This window comes from Musca autumnalis, unplaced genomic scaffold (genome assembly GCF_047663935.1).
Source record: "Musca autumnalis isolate F117 unplaced genomic scaffold, ASM4766393v1 scaffold_5, whole genome shotgun sequence".
NCBI lineage: Eukaryota > Metazoa > Arthropoda > Insecta > Diptera > Muscidae > Musca > Musca autumnalis.
This window is the reverse complement of record NW_027412088.1, coordinates 191,036,224-191,055,554: the sequence shown is the minus strand read 5'-3', so window position 1 is coordinate 191,055,554 and position 19,331 is coordinate 191,036,224. Positions and strand designations below refer to the sequence as shown.

Genomic DNA, 19,331 nt, shown 5'->3' with positions numbered 1-19,331 from the left:
ATTCTTTACAATCAAATAATAGCCCTACCTCTGTATTAGAAACTATATAAATACATAACTTCAAAAAGATATTTATTGTAATTAAAAATAAATATATCTAAATTGATGCAATGCTCAGTTTAACCGCAATTTTCGGTTTTGGAATTTTTAATTGATTTTTTGTTGCTTTTCTTGTCAAACACAAGAACAGATGATAATTGAGGTTAGTTTGGCTAAGATTTTTCTAAAATTTATTACAAAGAACAATTGACATATAATAAGATTTGGGTGACAATTTTTCTATAGAAAAACCGTCCTCAGGGGGGTTCCTGAGGACAATTTTTCTATAGAAAAACCGTCCTCAGGGGGGTTCCTGAGGACAATTTTTCTATAGAAAAACCGTCCTCAGGGGGGTTCCTGAGGACAATTTTTCTATAGAAAAACCGTCCTCAGGGGGGTTCCTGAGGACAATTTTTCTATAGAAAAACCGTCCTCAAGGGGGTTCCTGAGGACAATTTTTCTATAGAAAAACCGTCCTCAGGGGGGTTCCTGAGGACAATTTTTCTATAGAAAAACCGTCCTCAGGGGGGTTCCTGAGGACAATTTTTCTATAGAAAAACCGTCCTCAGGGGGGTTCCTGAGGACAATTTTTCTATAGAAAAACCGTCCTCAGGGGGGTTCCTGAGGACAATTTTTCTATAGAAAAACCGTCCTCAGGGGGGTTCCTGAGGACAATTTTTCTATAGAAAAACCGTCGTCAGGGGGGTTCCTGAGGACAATTTTTCTATAGAAAAACCGTCGTCAGGGGGGTTCCTGAGGACAATTTTTCTATAGAAAAACCGTCGTCAGGGGGGTTCCTGAGGACAATTTTTCTATAGAAAAACCGTCGTCAGGGGGGTTCCTGAGGACAATTTTTCTATAGAAAAACCGTCCTCAGGGGGGTTCCTGAGGACAATTTTTCTATAGAAAAACCGTCCTCAGGGGAGTTCCTGAGGACAATTTTTCTATAGAAAAACCGTCCTCAGGGGGGTTCCTGAGGACAATTTTTCTATAGAAAAACCGTCGTCAGGGGGGTTCCTGAGGACAATTTTTCTATAGAAAAACCGTCGTCAGGGGGGTTCCTGAGGACAATTTTTCTATAGAAAAACCGTCGTCAGGGGGGTTCCTGAGGACAATTTTTCTATAGAAAAACCGTCGTCAGGGGAGTTCCTGAGGACAATTTTTCTATAGAAAAACCGTCCTCAGGGGGGTTCCTGAGGACAATTTTTCTATAGAAAAACCGTCCTCAGGGGGGTTCCTGAGGACAATTTTTCTATAGAAAAACCGTCCTCAGGGGGGTTCCTGAGGACAATTTTTCTATAGAAAAACCGTCCTCAGGGGGGTTCCTGAGGAAAATTTTTCTATAGAAAACCAGTCCTCAGGGGTTCCTGAGGAAAATTTTTCTATAGAAAACCAGTCCTCAGGGGTTCCTGAGGAAAATTTTTCTATAGAAAAACAGTCCTCAGGGGTTACTGAGGAAAAATTTTTCTATAGAACAAGTAAGAACGGCGTTAAGTTCGGCCGGGCCGAACTGGTTATACCCTCCACCACAAGTTGTATTGAAGTAAAATGAAATAATTTGTTTCCTTTCGTGTATGAAGAAGACTTAATACTAAATTTCAGCAATTTCGGTAAAACAATGTGAGGCACCGTTCTATGGGAGCTATTTCAAAACGTCGATCTATACCGACAAATTTCTGACGGAAAGTTTTTAGACTCAAAGAAGACAAAATACCAAATTTCCTATATTTCGGTAAGAGAATGGGGTTAAAACTTAAAAAATACCGAAAATCAAGAAGTACGATTATATGGGGATATAGGAAGACGTGGACCTATACTGATAATACTCTTCTGGAATATTTTATAACTCTTGGAAGACTAAATAACGAATTTCAGTCATTTCGGTGGGATATACCGAATTTTAGTCGGAAATGGGGCAATATGAAAGCGTGGACCTGTACAGACAAATTTCTGGCGAATAGTTTTATATCACATTGAAGACTAAATACCTATTTCAGCCATTTTGGTGGAATATTGAAGCCACAACCTTCAAAATACAGAAAATCGGGAGGTACCTTTTCATTGGGGGCTATATGAAGGCGTATACCGCCAATTTAAAGGGGAAGTTTGAGTACCCCCAACGAAGTCTAAATACCAAATTTCATCCATTTCGGTGGAATATTGAGGCCACAACGTTCAAAATACCGAAAATCGGGAGGTACCGTTCTATGAGGGCTATATGAAGGCATGGACCGATATCGACAAAGTTCTGGGGGAAAGTTTTATACCACCAACGTAGACTAAGTACCAAGCTTCAGCCACTTCGTTGTGATAATGAAGCTAAAATCTTCAAAATACCGAAAATCGGGAGGTACCGTTCTATGGGGCCTATATGAAGGCGTGGACCGATACCGACAAAATTCTGGGGGAAAGTTTTATACCTAAAGAAGACCACGTACCAAATTTCAGTCATTTTGGTGGGATAATAAAGCTAAAACCTAAAAATACCGAAAATCGGGAGGTACCGTTCTATGGGGGCTATTTCAAAACGTGGACCCATATATCCGATTTTCAATACCAACCATCCTGCAAGTAATAAAAACTTCTGTACCAAAAAAATGTTCTATAGAAAAACAGTCCTCAGGGGTTCCTGAGGAAAATTTTTCTATAGAAAAACAGTCCTCAGGGGTTCCTGAGGAAAATTTTTCTATAGAAAAACAGTCCTCAGGGGTTCCTGAGGAAAATTTTTCTATAGAAAAACAGTCCTCAGGGGTTCCTGAGGAAAATTTTTCTATAGAAAAACAGTCCTCAGGGGTTCCTAAGGAAAATTTTTCTATAGAAAAACAGTCCTCAGGGGTTCCTGAGGAAAATTTTTCTATAGAAAAACAGTCCTCAGGGGTTCCTGAGGAAAATTTTTCTATAGAAAAACAGTCCTCAGGGGTTCCTGAGGAAAATTTTTCTATAGAAAAACAGTCCTCAGGGGTTCCTGAGGAAAATTTTTCTATAGAAAAACAGTCCTCAGGGGTTCCTGAGGAAAATTTTTCTATAGAAAAACAGTCCTCAGGGGTTCCTGAGGAAAATTTTTCTATAGAAAAACAGTCCTCAGGGGTTCCTGAGGAAAATTTTTCTATAGAAAAACAGTCCTCAGGGGTTCCTGAGGAAAATTTTTCTATAGAAAAACAGTCCTCAGGGGTTCCTGAGGAAAATTTTTCTATAGAAAAACAGTCCTCAGGGGTTCCTGAGGAAAATTTTTCTATAGAAAAACAGTCCTCAGGGGTTCCTGAGGAAAATTTTTCTATAGAAAAACAGTCCTCAGGGAAATTTTTTCTATAGAAAAACCGTCCTCAGGGATTCCTGAGGAAAAATTTTCTATAGAAAAACAGTCCTCAGGGGATGCTGAGAAAAATTTGTCTATAGAAAAACAGTCCTCAGGGGATCCTGAGGAAAATTTTTCTATAGAAAAGCAGTCCTCAAGGGTTCTAGAGGAACACCTATAGAAAAATAGTTCTCTTTTTGATCCTCGAGGGAGGTCAATGCTTCCCAATAGCTCTATGTTGATTGACTCTGTCTATGGAATAATTTTATCACCTACGAAAATCTATTTAGCTTTAAAATTAAGAGTCTCTTCGTAGTATATTCAGGTCCACCCTTCCTGTTATCGCTGATGGTATTTTGCTGTTGGCAATTCCGACAAAGCCATACGACAATCAATTTTAAAATGTGTTAAAAAGTTTTTCTCTTTCTGTGAAATTATAAAAGCAATTAGTTTTAAATGTATCCAAAACAAAAAGGTATTTCAATCGACGTTCAATAAAAACAAAACATAACGAAAAATCCTTTTGATGTTATGTTAGCCAAATAATCCGGGGATTTGCTTATTGTTTCGCATGTCTCTATTTTTGAAGCCCAAACAAGACAGATTTGCAAATATAGCAGTTTTTTCGTTGCAGTTGTCATCAATTTGTTTAAATTTGTTAACCTATTAGTTTTCCCCTATTTCCATGTTTTTTTATTGAAACATTTGTAATACATAATACAATGATCGAAGCTTTGAAAACTCTCCCCCAACACCATGTTTTTTGTGTTTGAATTGAAAATAATGATTACAATTTTACAGCTAGTTTTGTAGTTTTATTTTTTTATTGGAAATGTTTTGCAATGACTTTTTGTGATGCGCTTTTTTATTTTGTTTTTCGAAACTATTTGAGTGGAAAACAAAAATGCCCCCAAAATGTCAGTTATTTTGTTAAAACAACGAAAATAGTACATTTTCATTTCAATTTTAATTTTGTCACTATGTCATTTTAAGAGTCAATTGAAAATCTATTAGTAATTGAATTTTATGGAATAATTCGAATTACAAATGAAATGTTACGAATTATAACTAAATGTAATGTTGTTTTATAACAAAAATTATAGTTTCGAATAAGTTAAGGCCTCCACTCGAAAATTTACACATACTATCACAAATGCTGTCGGACAGACTGATAGGTGTGTGGACGCCTTAAAGGAAACTAAACCTCAAAAAATATTTTCCACAAACATATAATGTATGCCGATGATTGTACCATCTTGGCGTCGCACGGTGGTCGAAAGCACTGATCTAGCGGCGCAAAATTCGTAACTTGCAAACGAATTGAGATACGTCACTGAAATTTTGCACAAACTCAGCTTGTACCTGTGGGTAATAATGGGCCAAATATGAACAATATCGGCTAATGTTTAGGTATAGCCCCCATATAACGGTACCTTCCGATTTTCGGTATTTTGAGGATTTAAGCCACAATTTCGTAGCAAATTAGCTGTAATTTGGTACTTAGGGTTCCTAGTGGTCACAAAATATTTCCACCAAAAATTATGAACATAGGTCCACGTTTTGATATAGCCCCCATGTAACCGTACCTCCCAATTTAAGGTATTTTGAATATCATGACCACATTTTTAATTCAACTTGGCTGTAATTTTGTATTCCGTGTTCTCAGTGCGTATAAAATCTTCTTTCAAAACTTTTTCAATACGGATTTATGTTTCGATGTAGCCCCTTTTATGGTACCCCCGATTCGTTGAATTTTTACGTGTTATCCCATATTTAATAACATATTTAGCTATAATATGTGAATAAAGTTGATGTTTTGTTGGTAGGGTTTTGCTGTGTAGAGACGAGCCAAAGAAATATCCAACAGGAACATCAAATAGTAGAAAGTAGTGGACTGTATATTTTTATTAATTATTCCTCATAGCAAATGAGGAATAATTTGCGGAGAAATGAGAGATGAGAAAATAAAACACAAGGAATTAATATTTTCACAAATCGTTATAAAACGTAATTCAGTTTATTTGTTGTATAAAAAGTTTAGAGATGAGGAGAGGTGCTTACCAGTCGGCGTGCGTTTAAGAAGTGTTTTTTATTCAGAGAGAGGAGTACTGGTAAAGCAAAGATATTAACATTCGTTCAGAATAGTTGACGAAAGCAAAGTAGAGATGTGAAATTAGTACAATTCAGTAACGTATTATTAAACATAAGATATAATTATACGTAGTTTACATTTAGAAGGCATACATTAATAAATATAAATAAATTTTAGCAGATTTGGTAGTTGTTTAAACGTAGTTTGAACAATATGGTATAATAGTGTCTTCGGGGGTAGAAGTCCTCCTTGCAAACATTTCTCAAGATAGGTCCATATTTTTATTTAGCTCCCATACAAATGCACAGCTAAATTTGTATGAATTTCATGCAAAATCTCTTATTTTAAAAGTGCATTCATCAAAAGATTTGCAAATATTTGCAGCCCGAATGTGTTTATTCAGTATCCAGAGAGTCCAATTTCATTCCCCAAAAACTAATCGGACCTAAGTTCGGCCAAGTTTACAAGATGCACTCTATGGAACAAGCGCGTACAACCCATAAAAACACTAAAAAATTTAATCTTTTGAAAATTTATTGCTATATAACTAAGTACCTCCAGATCCCAAAGTAATTTTTATAATTTAAATCACACCCTCTGCTATTAATTAAAAATACATCTTGTCCATTTTCATTACGAATTTATCTAACATTTAAACAAATATGAAGCCAATTTTTTGCAACAATTTTTTAAAATCTGATGAAACAAAAACTCTTGTATTTGATAGTGAATAATTGAGTGAATATTTACAACAACAAAAATGAAAAAACAAAATCTTTGTCTGCAAAGTGTCTGTAATCGATACAATGGAAAATATTTCGCAATTTTATAGTTCGATTTTTTGACTTTCGCGCCGCTAGATCAGTGGTTTCGACCAGTGTGCGTCGGGTCCTATCGTCGACGAAATATCTGATAGGTTAAATGTCTGCATAGCTGAGCTAGTGCAGTTCTTCCATCTGAGGAATATGAAATCCGCTGCTAAATCCACTACCACACATCACCAATTACATGGCCGAAAAGAGGCTCCCACTTAACATATTGGTCGACCAATAACCCAAAATATTGGGTGTAACGCTCGATAGCATGTTTAAGCCGCCCGCGTAAACCATAGCTATTTGCGATAAGATCACAAGTAGGAACAAGGTTCTTAAATCGCTGGCCGGCAACACTTGGGTTGCTGACAAACAAACCTTGTTGACATCTTACAAAGCAATAGGCCGGTGTGTGGTAAGCTATGCGTCGCCTGCGTGGTATGGAAATGTGAGCGCTACGCAGTGGAATAATTTTCAAACCAGAGGAATGCAACACCATCTTCATGAGGAGACGAAGGTTTTAACGGTGTATTAGCACAACAGGATTTTATCTATGCAGTACCAGCTTGGTTTTACCGGTGCATAACAACATCCTGGTACATAACCACATCCTGGTGCATAACAACATCCTGGTACATAACCACATCCTGGTGCATAACCACATCCTGTTGTCTAAGCAATACCTGCATTCCTGTCACGATTTAGTTGACAGGCTTCCCCCACCTTGTCACGTCAGGAGAGATCTTCATGATCTACACCATTTTCAGAAGTAATTCGTATCATTTTAATTGTAATTCGAGAGTTCCATTTGTAATTCGTAGTATTTTAATTGTAATTCGAGAACTACATTTGTAATTCGTGGCATTTCAATTGTAGTTCGAAAATTCCATTTGTAATTCGAATAATTCTATTTGTATTTTATTACATTCCATTTGATATTCGAATTATTTAATTTTTTATTCGAAGATTTCCATTTGAAATTCGAATTATTTAATTTTTTATTCGAATATTTCCATTTGAAATTCAAATTATTGAATTTGAAATAAGTAAAAAAATACAAAATATCTTGTTGCATCGGTTTTATATTTGATTTTTTCGAATTACAAAAAAAATGCCTCGAATTACAAATGAAAAAATTCTAATTTCAAATTGAATAATATGAATTTCAAACGGAATAATTCGAATTACAAATGGAATAATTCAAATTTCAATAAATCGAATTACAAATGGCAGTGGGTTACCGGATTGACCAGAATCCACAGTGTTTCGGCCGGCGGCTGCCAACCCAGCATCAAGCCTATGCTTCCACGTAGGTTTCTATGCAGCTACAACAACAAATGAAATAATTCGAATTACAAATGGAACTTTCGAATTACAATGGAAATGCTTCGAATTACAAATGGAATTTTCGAATTACAATGGAAATTCTTCGAATTACAAATGGAATCCTCGAATTACGAATGGAATAATTCGAAGTACAAATGGAATTTTCGAATTACAATTGAAAAGCTTCAAATTACAAATGGAATTCTCGAATTACAAATGAAATGTTACGAATTGAATCTAAAGAAATTCGAATTGCTTCTAAAAATGGTGTAGACCAACGCGGCTATCAGACAGGTTTGGATAGCATTCTCAATGATGCAGTCGCCCAGGCCCAGAACACCTCCCATCCATTGCAGCAGAAGAACGCCAGATGCCAAGGCAAACACCAGTGTGTTTTTAGCCTAGTTAAGATTCGGATGATGCAGTCGACTCAATTCATTTTGGGTCCGATACTCATCACATGCCCTGCATATGGATTGGGACCACACGACACGCTGTCTTCTGATTCTTTAGAAGACCAAGACGAAATGTTCTTCTCCTAGAGACCATGTCGTCTTCTCATAGAGAACCACGTGGTCTGTTCATAGAAGATCAAGTGTTCTTCATATAGTGTTCTTCTCCTAGAAGACCAAGTGCTCTTCTCATAGAATACCCAGTGTTATCTTATCCCAGTGATCTTCTCAAAGAAGATCCAGTGGTGTTCTCATAGAAGACCAAGTGATCTTCTCATGGAAGACCCGGTGGCCTTCTTATAGCATACACGTTGGCCTTTCTTTCAGAAAAGGTCAATAGAAACACCCTTTCCTTCAGAAAAGGTCAATAGAAACACCCTTTCCTTCAGAAAAGGTCAATAGAAACACCCTTTCTTTCAGAAAAGGTCTATAGAAGCACCCGTTCTAAAAAAAAGTCTATAGAAGCACCCTTTCTTTCAAAAAAAAGGTCTATAGAAGCACCATTTCTTTCAGAAAAGGTCTACAGAAGCACTCTTTCTTTCAGAAATTACCTATAGTAGCACCATTTCTTTCAGGAAATGTCTATACAAGCACCCTTTCTTTCAGAAAAGGTCTTTAGCAACACTCTTTCTTTCAGAAAAGGTCAACAGAAGCAACCTTTCTTTCTGATAAGGTCAATAGAAGCGCCCTTACTTTCAAAAAATGTCGTACAGAAGAGCCAGTGGTCTTCTCATGGAATACACAGTGGTCTTCTAATAGAAAGGCCAGTGGCCTTCTAATAGAATAGTATAAAAAACGTATTCTCATAGAAGACCAAGTAGAAGACCGGTGGTCTTCACACAGAAGGCCCGATGTCCTACTTATAGAAGACCCGTTAGCCTTTTTATGAAAGACCAAGTGGTATTCTCATAGAAGAGCATAAAAACGGTCTGATCCTAAAAGACCAACTGGTCTTCTCCCAAAAGACCAAGTTTCCTTCTCATAGAAGACCAAGTTGTCTTCTCACAGAAGACCAAGTGATCTTCTCATAGAAAACTCCTTGTTGTAAAGATTAATTAAAATGATACCTTAACCCGTCCAAATACTGATACACATGTTTAACCTTGAAATACCAAAAACGAATGCTTTCTATTCCAACTCCAAGCCAAGTAAACTGATACCATATTCTATCAGAAGCTTTTGATGCCAAGCCGTCTAGTCAAAACATCAATAGAAAATCGCACCACCTATTAAAGAAAAGCAAAAAATAGCAATGCATTGTACAATTTTCAAAATGTCTTTTGAACAAGCATTTATTTTCATGCTACGTGATTTCAATACCTATTTCTTCGGTATCTTTCGAAATTTCAATGTCACCATAGACTCCCAATGGTGACAAAGAAAAAGTAGAAGTTCTTCTACGGCTTGTAAAAAAGGATACAATAACCAAAAGCAGAATAGCATTGCGATTTACTAAAGTGCTTGCTTGCTCGGTCGTTATATGTTGTTCCATTGTGTATGACAACAACTAAATTGGAAACATTTCCTGTAAAGCGACAAATAACATGCCATCACACACGCACACAAATAAATGTAATGTGTACGACTGCTTGTTGTCTGGGCTCACTTGGTATATGTGTGTTAACGTAACCCAGTAACTAATCCTCCCGCCATGCCAAACCCAACTCTATAGCGTATAGCGTAACCAGCAATCATCCATAAATGGCAGATTTAGTTACTTCTTTTTTGTCTGTCTGCTGTTGTTGTTATTCTTATGCTCTTTGTGAAACTAGTAAGGATAGTTAAGGCTCGCTCCACCATCCAGTTCAGTAGATCTGGTGAATGCAGACACAAACACCATTTAATAGAGAATGCATGTAATTATTTCGCAGATTGCTTAGATGATGTATCAAATGTTTGTTGTGGGCATAGAACAGTGGAATGACATGTAATTTAAGGTGGGGTCTTAAATAAGTTCAAATGGAATTCTAAAATTAAGAAAAACCAATTAGTTAGTTGTAAAATATTTTCATTATTTTGGGTTACGTTCCTTTTGATACTAAAAACGTTCAAATTTGACTTGAAATGAAATTGCCTGCATTGAGATTATATACTCTCTACGGTGGGTCTTCCACAATTTTAGTTGAACGTTCCATAATTATGTATCTACAGATCCTAGACATTGGTGATAATTTCATTCTTTGTTCCCAAATGACCTCATATGATGAGCAAAAGTGTACTATTAAGTAGCTCCAATACTAGATTCCAAACCCCTCGCATATATTTGCATAATTTATAGCAGAATTTTAACATAATATAAATCGAATTCACATCTGTAAACATGTGTTCTTCAGCAGAAAGCCAGCAGCAAATTGACAAATGCAAATATATAGGAGCAACATTAAGTGAATAACTGACTGACTACTGTGTCTCTGTCTCCCTTAATTAAGTTGAGAGAATTTCATTTAAATTGTTACTGACAACGCGCAAAACGCTCCGCCATCAGACACACAATTTGCTTGCCACACACAAAAGATGCCATACTACAACAATTTAATTTCGAATCGTGCGTGTTGTGATAAATATCCTTCACTTAGTTTTCACATTCACATTGTGTGGGCCATCATCAGTGATAAAGCGAGAGTGAATGTTGTTTGCTCCGTGTATTCGAGTGTGTTTACAGCCTTAAGACAATGCCACCAGCTTTGGAAATGATTTTATGCTATGTATTTACTATGATTTATCCTTCAGATATGGATACTGAAATTGTTCTCAAATTTTAAAATGAAATTTTCTTAAATCTGACAATGACTAATGTTGTCTTCATATGACTCTGCTGGATAGCTGCTTGTAGTGGGCTAAGATTTCATGAAATCAATCTTAGATGTGATTTAGAATTCTCATTTCTTATAAGAAGGCTTTGTTAGAAGATTGAATATTGCATTGAATCATTTTTAATGTCATTATGGTATAAGGTCATATCGATGAACTTAGTTTGTCGAGAGATATTCCTATGGTTCATTTGGGATATGAAATGTGTGAAGATGATAAGTTTAGTTACAATATCAAACAACAGTTTTGTCAGAAAAGGTCAATAGAAGCACCCTTTCTTTCAGAAAAGGTCAATAGAAGCACCCTTTTTTCAGAAAAGGTCAATAGAAGCACCCTTTCTTTCAGAAAAGGTCAATAGAAGCACCCTTTCTTTCAGAAAAGGTCAATAGAAGCACCCTTTCTTTCAGAAAAGGTTAATAGAAGCACCCTTTCTTTCAGAAAAGGTCAATAGAAGCACATTTTCTTTCAGAAAAGGTCAATAGAAGCACCCTTTCTTTCAGAAAAGGTCAATATAAGCACCCTTTCTTTCAGAAAAGGTCAATAGAAGCACCCTTTCTTTCAGAAAAGGTCAATAGAAGCACCCTTTCTTTCAGAAAAGGTCAATAGAAGCACCCTTTCTTTCAGAAAAGGTCAATAGAAGCACCCTTTCTTTCAGAAAAGTTCAATAGAAGCACCCTTTCTTTCAGAAAAGGTCAATAGAAGCACCCTTTCTTTCAGAAAAGGTCAATAGAAGCACCCTTTCTTTCAGAAAAGGTCAATAGAAGCACCCTTTCTTTCAGAAAAGGTCAATAGAAGCACCCTTTCTTTCAGAAAAGGTCAATAGAAGCACCCTTTCTTTCAGAAAAGGTCAATAGAAGCACCCTTTCTTTCAGAAAAGGTCAATAGAAGCACCCTTTCTTTCAGAAAAGGTCAATAGAAGCACCCTTTCTTTCAGAAAAGGTCAATAGAAGCACCCTTTCTTTCAGAAAAGGTCAATAGAAGCACCCTTTCTTTCAGAAAAGGTCAATAGAAGCACCCTTTCTTTCAGAAAAGGTCAATAGAAGCACCCTTTCTTTCAGAAAAGGTCAATAGAAGCACCCTTTCTTTCAGAAAAGGTCAATAGAAGCACCCTTTCTTTCAGAAAAGGTCAATAGAAGCACCCTTTCTTTCAGAAAAGGTCAATAGAAGCACCCTTTCTTTCAGAAAAGGTCAATAGAAGCACCCTTTCTTTCAGAAAAGGTCAATAGAAGCACCCTTTCTTTCAGAAAAGGTCAATAGAAGCACCCTTTCTTTCAGAAAAGGTCAATAGAAGCACCCTTTCTTTCAGAAAAGGTCAATAGAAGCACCCTTTCTTTCAGAAAAGGTCAATAGAAGCACCCTTTCTTTCAGAAAAGGTCAATAGAAGCACCCTTTCTTTCAGAAAAGGTCAATAGAAGCACCCTTTCTTTCAGAAAAGGTCAATAGAAGCACCCTTTCTTTCAGAAAAGGTCAATAGAAGCACCCTTTCTTTCAGAAAAGGTCAATAGAAGCACCCTTTCTTTCAGAAAAGGTCAATAGAAGCACCCTTTCTTTCAGAAAAGGTCAATAGAAGCACCCTTTCTTTCAGAAAAGGTCAATAGAAGCACCCTTTCTTTCAGAAAAGGTCAATAGAAGCACCCTTTCTTTCAGAAAAGGTCAATAGAAGCACCCTTTCTTTCAGAAAAGGTCAATAGAAGCACCCTTTCTTTCAGAAAAGGTCAATAGAAGCACCCTTTCTTTCAGAAAAGGTCAATAGAAGCACCCTTTCTTTCAGAAAAGGTCAATAGAAGCACCCTTTCTTTCAGAAAAGGTCAATAGAAGCACCCTTTCTTTCAGAAAAGGTCAATAGAAGCACCCTTTCTTTCAGAAAAGGTCAATAGAAGCACCCTTTCTTTCAGAAAAGGTCAATAGAAGCACCCTTTCTTTCAGAAAAGTTCAATAGAAGCACCCTTTCTTTCAGAAAAGGTCAATAGAAGCACCCTTTCTTTCAGAAAAGGTCAATAGAAGCACCCTTTCTTTCAGAAAAGGTCAATAGAAGCACCCTTTCTTTCAGAAAAGGTCAATAGAAGCACCCTTTCTTTCAGAAAAGGTCAATAGAAGCACCCTTTCTTTCAGAAAAGGTCTATAGAAGCGCACTTTCTTTCAGAAAAGGTCTATAGAATCACACTTTCTTTCATAAAAGGTCAATATAATCACCCTTTCTTTCAGAAAAGGTCTATAGAAACACCCTTTCTTCTAGAAAATGTCTATAGAAGCACAGTTTCTTTTAGAAAATTTCAATAGAAGCACCTTTTTCTTCAGAAAGGGTCTATAGAAGCACCTTTTTTCAGAAAATGTCTATAGAAGCACCCTTTCTTTCAAAAAAGGTCTAAAGAGGCATCCTTTCTTTCAGAAAAGGTCTATGGAAGCACCGTTTCTTTCAGAAAAGGTCAATTGAAGCACCATTTTTCAGAAAAGGTCTATGGAAGCACCCTTTCTTTCAGAAAAGGTTAATTGAAGCACCCTTTCTTTCAGATAAGGTCAATAGAAGAACCCTTCCCTTTAGAAAAGTTCTATAGAAGCACCGTTTCTTTCAGAAAAGGTCAATTGAAGCACCCTTTCTTTTAGAAAAGGTTTATAGAAGCACCCTTTTTATCAGAAAGGGTCAATAGAAGCACCCTTTTCTTCAGAAAGGGTCAATAGAATCACCCTTTTCTTCAGAAAGGGTCAATAGAAGCACCCTTTCCTTTAGAAAAGGTCTAAAGAAGCACCGTTTCTTTCAGAAAAGGTCAATAGAAGCACCGTTTCTTTCAGAAAAGGTCAATAGAAGCACCCTTTCTTTCAGAAAAGGTCTATAGAAGAACCGTTTTCTTCAGAAAAGGTCTATAGAATCACCCTTTTTTCAGAAAATGTCTATAGAAGCACCTTTTCTTCAGAAAAGGTCTGTAGAATCACCCTTTTTTCAGAAAATGTCTATAGAAGCACCCTTTCTTTCTAAAAAATGTCTACAGAATCACCCTTTTTTCCAAAAAAAGGTCTATAGAAGCACCCTTTCTTTCAGAAGAGGTCTATAGAAGCACCCTTTCTTTCAGAAGAGGTCTATAGAAACACCCTTTCTTTCAGAAAAGGTCAGTAGGACCACTCTTTCTTTCAGAAAAGATCTATAGAAGCACCCTTTTTTCAGAAAATGTCTATAGAAGCCCCCTTTTTTTCAGAAAATGTCCAAAGATGCCCACTTTCTTTCAAAAAAAGGTCTATAGAACCACCCTTTCTTTCAGAAGAGGTCTATAGAAGCACCCTTTCTTTCAGAAGAGGTGTATAGAAGAACCCTTTCTTTCAGAAGAGATCTATAGAAGCACCGTTTTCTTCAGAAAAGGTCTATAGAATCACCATTTTTTCAGATTATGTCTATAGTAGAACCGTTTTCTTCAGAAAAGGTCTATAGAAGCACCGTTTTCTTCAGAAAAGGTCTATAGAATCACCCTTTTTTCAGATAATGTCTATAGAAGCACCATTTCTTTCCAAAAAATGTCTATAGAATCACCCTTTTTTCAAAAAAGGTCTATATAAACACCCTTTCTTTCAGAAGAGTTCTATAGAAGCACCCTTTCTTTCAGAAAAGGTCTATAGGAGCACCCTTTCTTTCAAAAAACGTCTATATAAACACCCTTTCTTTCAGAAAAGGTCAGTAGAACCACTCTTTCTTTCAGAAAAGATCTATAGAAGCACCCTTTTCTTCAGAAAAGGTGTATAGAAGCACCCTTTCTTTCAGAAAAGGTCTATAGAAGCACCCTTTCTTTCAGAAAAGGTTAATTGAAGCACCCTTTCTTTCAGAAAAGGTCAATAGAAGAACCCTTTCCTTTAGAAAAGGTCTATAGAAGCACCGTTTCTTTCAGAAAAGGTCAATTGAAGCACCCTTTCTTTTAGAAAAGGTCTATAGAAGCACCCTTTTCTTCAGAAAGGGTACCGTTTCTTTCAGAAAAGGTAAATTGAAGCACCCTTTCTTTTATAAAAGGTAAATTGAAGCACCCTTTCTTTTAGAAAAGGTCTATAGAAGCACCCTTTTCTTCAGAAAGGGTCAATAGAAGCACCCTTTTCTTCAGAAAGGGTCAATAGAAGCACCCTTTTCTTCAGAAAGGGTCAATAGAAGCACCCTTTCCTTTAGAAAAGGTCTAAAGAAGCACCGTTTCTTTCAGAAAAGATCAATAGAAGCATCCTTTCTTTCAGAAAAGGTCTATAGAAGAACCGTTTTCTTCAGAAAAGGTCTATAGAATCACCCTTTCTTTCTAAAAAATGTCTATAGAATCAACCTTTTTTCAAAAAAGGTCTATAGAAGCACCGTATCTTTCAGAAAAGGTCAATTGAAGAACCCTTTTCTTTAGAAAAGGTCAATTGAAGAACCCTTTCCTTTAGAAAAGGTCAATTGAAGAACCCTTTCCTTTAGAAAAGGTCTATAGAAGCACCGTTTCTTTCAGAATAGGTCAATTGAAGCACCCTTTCTTTTAGAAAAGGTCTATAGAAGCACCATTTTCTTCAGAAAGGGTACCGTTTCTTTCAGAAGAGGTCTATAGAAGCCCCCTTTTTTCAGAAAATGTCCACAGATGCGCCTTTCTTTAAAAAAAAGTCTATAGAAGCACCCTTTCTTTCAGAAAATGACTATAGAAGCAGCCTTTCTTTCAGAAAATGTCTATAGAAGCACCCTTTCTTTCATAATAGGTCTATAGAATCACCCTTTCTTTCAGAAAAGATCTATAGAATCACCCTTTCTTTCAGAAAAAGGTCTATAGAAGCACCATTTCTTTCAGAAAAGTCCTGTAGCAGCACCCTTTCTTTTTGAAAAAGTCAATAGAAGCACCCTTACGTTCAGAAAACGTCAATAGAAGCACACTTTCTCTCAGAAAAGGTCTATAGAAACACCATTTCTTTCAGAAAAGGTCTATAGAAGATGCCATTCATTCAGAAAAGGTCTATAAGAGCACCCTTTCTTTCAGAAAATGTCTATAGAAGCTCCTGGCTAGCTAAACAAATGTAGCTTGTCGTGTGGTCCCAATCCACATGCAGGGCAGGGTATCGTGACATCAATTCGGGCCCAACCTTAGTTTAGCCGGCTAGCGACTTGAGAATTTTGTTCCTATACTTCTGATCTTGTCGCAAATAGCAGTGTGGGTAGTTATTGTTCAGAATCAGGGGACCATCTACCAACATATTCAGGGGGAGCCTCATGTCAGTCGTCAAGGTGGCTGTGAGGCAGTGAATTTAGCGGCGGATGCTTTCATATTCCTCAGGTGGAATAACTGCGATAAGTCAGGTCTATAGACATTTAACATATCACATATGTCATCGAGGAAAGAACTCGTCGTACAATTATCTCCATATATTGCGGTAGAGTTTAACAGATCTGGAGATATCACTCAACCTTGAGGTATTTCCTTTTTTACTTACCCTATATTTCAAACAAGGCTGGAGGGAAGTCGTTTGATCGGCTTCTGCTGCCATCCTTGCCTGACCTTAGTAGCGGGACCTCCCTGCCAATTTTTCAGACATCTGGATATGAGTGGCTAACGATAGGTTATGAGGCGCTTGCCAAAAACTCAACTCCGGGTTGGTCCAATTGCTGTAGCATTAACATGATGATTCTGCGTGTCGTATGACCTCTCATCGCAAATTGTGGTGGTTGATACCAGGGTTTCGGAGTCGGAGCCAATTTTCCAGACATCTGGTACAATATGAGTGGCTAACGATAGGTTATGGGGCACTTGCCAAAAACTCAACTCCGGGTTGGTCCAATTGCTTTAGCATTAACATGATGATTCTGCGTATCGTATGACTTCTCATCGCAAATTGTGGTGGTTGATACCAGGGTTTCGGAGTCGGAGCCGAAGTCTACGAGACCGAGTCGACCAATCTAAGTTTGGAAAAATATTATGTAACAGTCCTAAATCGATCCAAATTGTCCGAAACAGACTAGATCTGTCCAAAGTGTCCGATGCTGTCGACCATCAGGTGCAAATTTCCATAATTAGGAACTCATTTCTTCCGAATGATGGATTCCTAACCATTTAATTGAAGGTATACTTTGAATTCGGTGGCAACACCAACGATTTTAAAGAACCGATTAATTTATAAAAGCATTCAGGATAGATCTTCACAATTGTATAATAATTTGCTGTTTCAGTTGTTAATTTGTTACTTCTCTCACTATTTGCGATTCTTCATAGGTATATACTTATCTTTAACGTATTTTATTTGACGACTGTGGAAATAGTTTTCACCGATTTTTTAGAGAGTGTGGGAGCAAATTGAATGTAGTGGCTGGACTTAAAACTTTTGCCACAGAAAGTTTTCAAAAATTAAATTTTTGTGGAAAAAAGCCGGCCTTCGGCCTGGATTTAAGACTTTCTCCCTATGGACAGATACTAAACAGGGCTAACGCGATCATAATTTTTTTCAAAATCATTTTTTGTCAAAAATCATATGGGTTTTTCGGAATTTTCGAAGCCTATATCTCGGGAAATACGGACTTCCCGCACATGATTTTTATATTGGCGTAGTCAGCATTCCAAGACCTACCTGTGGACAAGATTTCAGAATTTGCTGAGTCCAGCCACTACATTCATCTTATGCCAGAGTGTGTGCTGAAGAATTTGTAGAAATATTCTCGAAACATTGTCGCAAGATGATATTATTCATCGGTCCACAAATGCTGCGTTATAGAGAAGTTCCACCTTTGTTACCTCTAACTTTATGTTTTTTAACACATTCCTATTATTAAATTTTGATAAATATCTCGCCATTGCCACCGTGGTGCAATGGTATGCACACCCGCCTTGCACGTAGAAGGTCATGGATTCGATTCCCCGGCCAGGCAACATCAACATTTTCAACGGTGGCAAAATACCCCTCAGTAATGTTGGCGACATTTCCTGAGTATTTCAGCCATGTAAAACTTCTCTATAAAGTGGTGTCGTAAGACACGCCGTTCGGACTCGGCGATAAACAGTAGGTCCCATATCATTGAGCAAATATGAATCGGGGTGCACTCATTGATATGAGAGAAGTCTCCCCTGTCCCGTCTGGGATGTTTGTGGAACAATTATATATATATATATATATATATATATATATATATATATATATATATATATATAATATCTCGCCAACAAAAACATTTGACATAGAGAGCAGAGTATGAGCAGATTGTCACCCCGTGGTTTTGAAAAGACCCAGTGAAAATGAACAATTAAGATTTAAAGTTAAAATTAAGATTTATAGTTAAAAACACCGATTCACACAAAAAATTCAATATGCAACACAAACAGGGTTTTCACAATAAATATCACTTATTTACCACTTTCCCAAATCTATCCGTAAACTTTTTCCCACTTACCTGCATAGATTGCTTCAATAATAACATCTTCCAAATGGCGAACATTATCGATTTCCAACTCCTCCAGCAGCATTTCATATGGTATACACTTGTTCTGGATGGCGAGCGAGACAATAGTTAAATGTTGCAATTTCTTTTGCATGGCAGCGGTGAGTTCCAAATAATCCTCAGGTTTTTGGCGATATTGTTTATAGGTGCCATAGGCAAACAAATTCAATGTGTTGTAGTACTTGACATTGTCGCCCTCCTTGAGCTGAAAACAACAAAGATACATTTTGAACAAAATCAATCACATTTCTATGCAAACTCCAAACTTACCGCTTCTATGTTGGGCATAACCAACAATTCACCAAACACATAAACACCCGGTGCTTCCAAGACTTGTTTTATCAGTTCCAAAATGGCAGAACCATGTGCGGTCTTCGCCAGCAAAATGAATTGTTGCAATTGTTTGCTGGATGTATCATTGGTATGAGCCACAGGCTCGTCACTCATGAGTATATCTTGTTGTGTCATATTGTTGGTTGACTCGGTTCTTCTTCTTTTCGTATGGAGCACAATTTTTTCGCAATATTTAAGGAAACTTGAGAAATTTATTTATAAAATTGATCGAATCCGTCCTTTTGTCCCTTTGTCGTCACCGGCAAACAAAAAACTTTTGCGAATTTGACAATCAGCTGTTTTTGGTATTCGTTTGTGTCAATGATGCCTGTGCAAAGATAGGGAAAAAGCGCCGAAATAAATAATTGTATCATTTCAACGAGGGAAGAAGTCTTGTGCTTGGTGGTTTACATTTACGAAATCCCCTCGATTTCAACTGTCCATTCCTTTGCGTATACGTCAAATGAAAACTCATCTGAAATTATTGGATTTCATTTGACGTTTAAGGAAAGGAATTGACAGTTGTAATCGAGCGGATTTCGTAAATGAAAACCAAGCATTGCATTTATTTATTTTATGGCCTGTTCCCGTACTTTAGAAAGTGGTAAAAGTTGTAAAAGTTGTAAAAGTCGTAAACGATTTTCATATAAATTTTATGTACGGGAACGCAGAATGTGTAAAAGTGGTAAAAATTGTAAAAACTTTTTAGTTCTGGAACAGAGCTTTAATGTAGACTTCAAAATCCAATAAGAAGTTTTTC

General features: G+C 36.9%; 1 protein-coding gene across 1 annotated transcript in view; it reads right to left on the bottom strand.

Annotated features, from left to right (window-relative positions):
• Positions 1 to 18,891, bottom strand: part of CSN7 (COP9 signalosome subunit 7) — a 137,803-nt gene extending 118,912 nt beyond the window's left edge. The window contains exons 1-2 of the mRNA XM_073990970.1: positions 18,509 to 18,891; positions 18,191 to 18,443 (exon numbers count right to left, since the gene is read on the bottom strand). Of these exons, the coding sequence (XP_073847071.1) occupies positions 18,191 to 18,443; positions 18,509 to 18,706 (451 nt within the window). The 5' untranslated portion in view covers positions 18,707 to 18,891. The remainder of the gene's footprint in view (positions 1 to 18,190; positions 18,444 to 18,508) is intronic.
• Between the last annotated feature and the right edge of the window lie 440 nt (positions 18,892 to 19,331).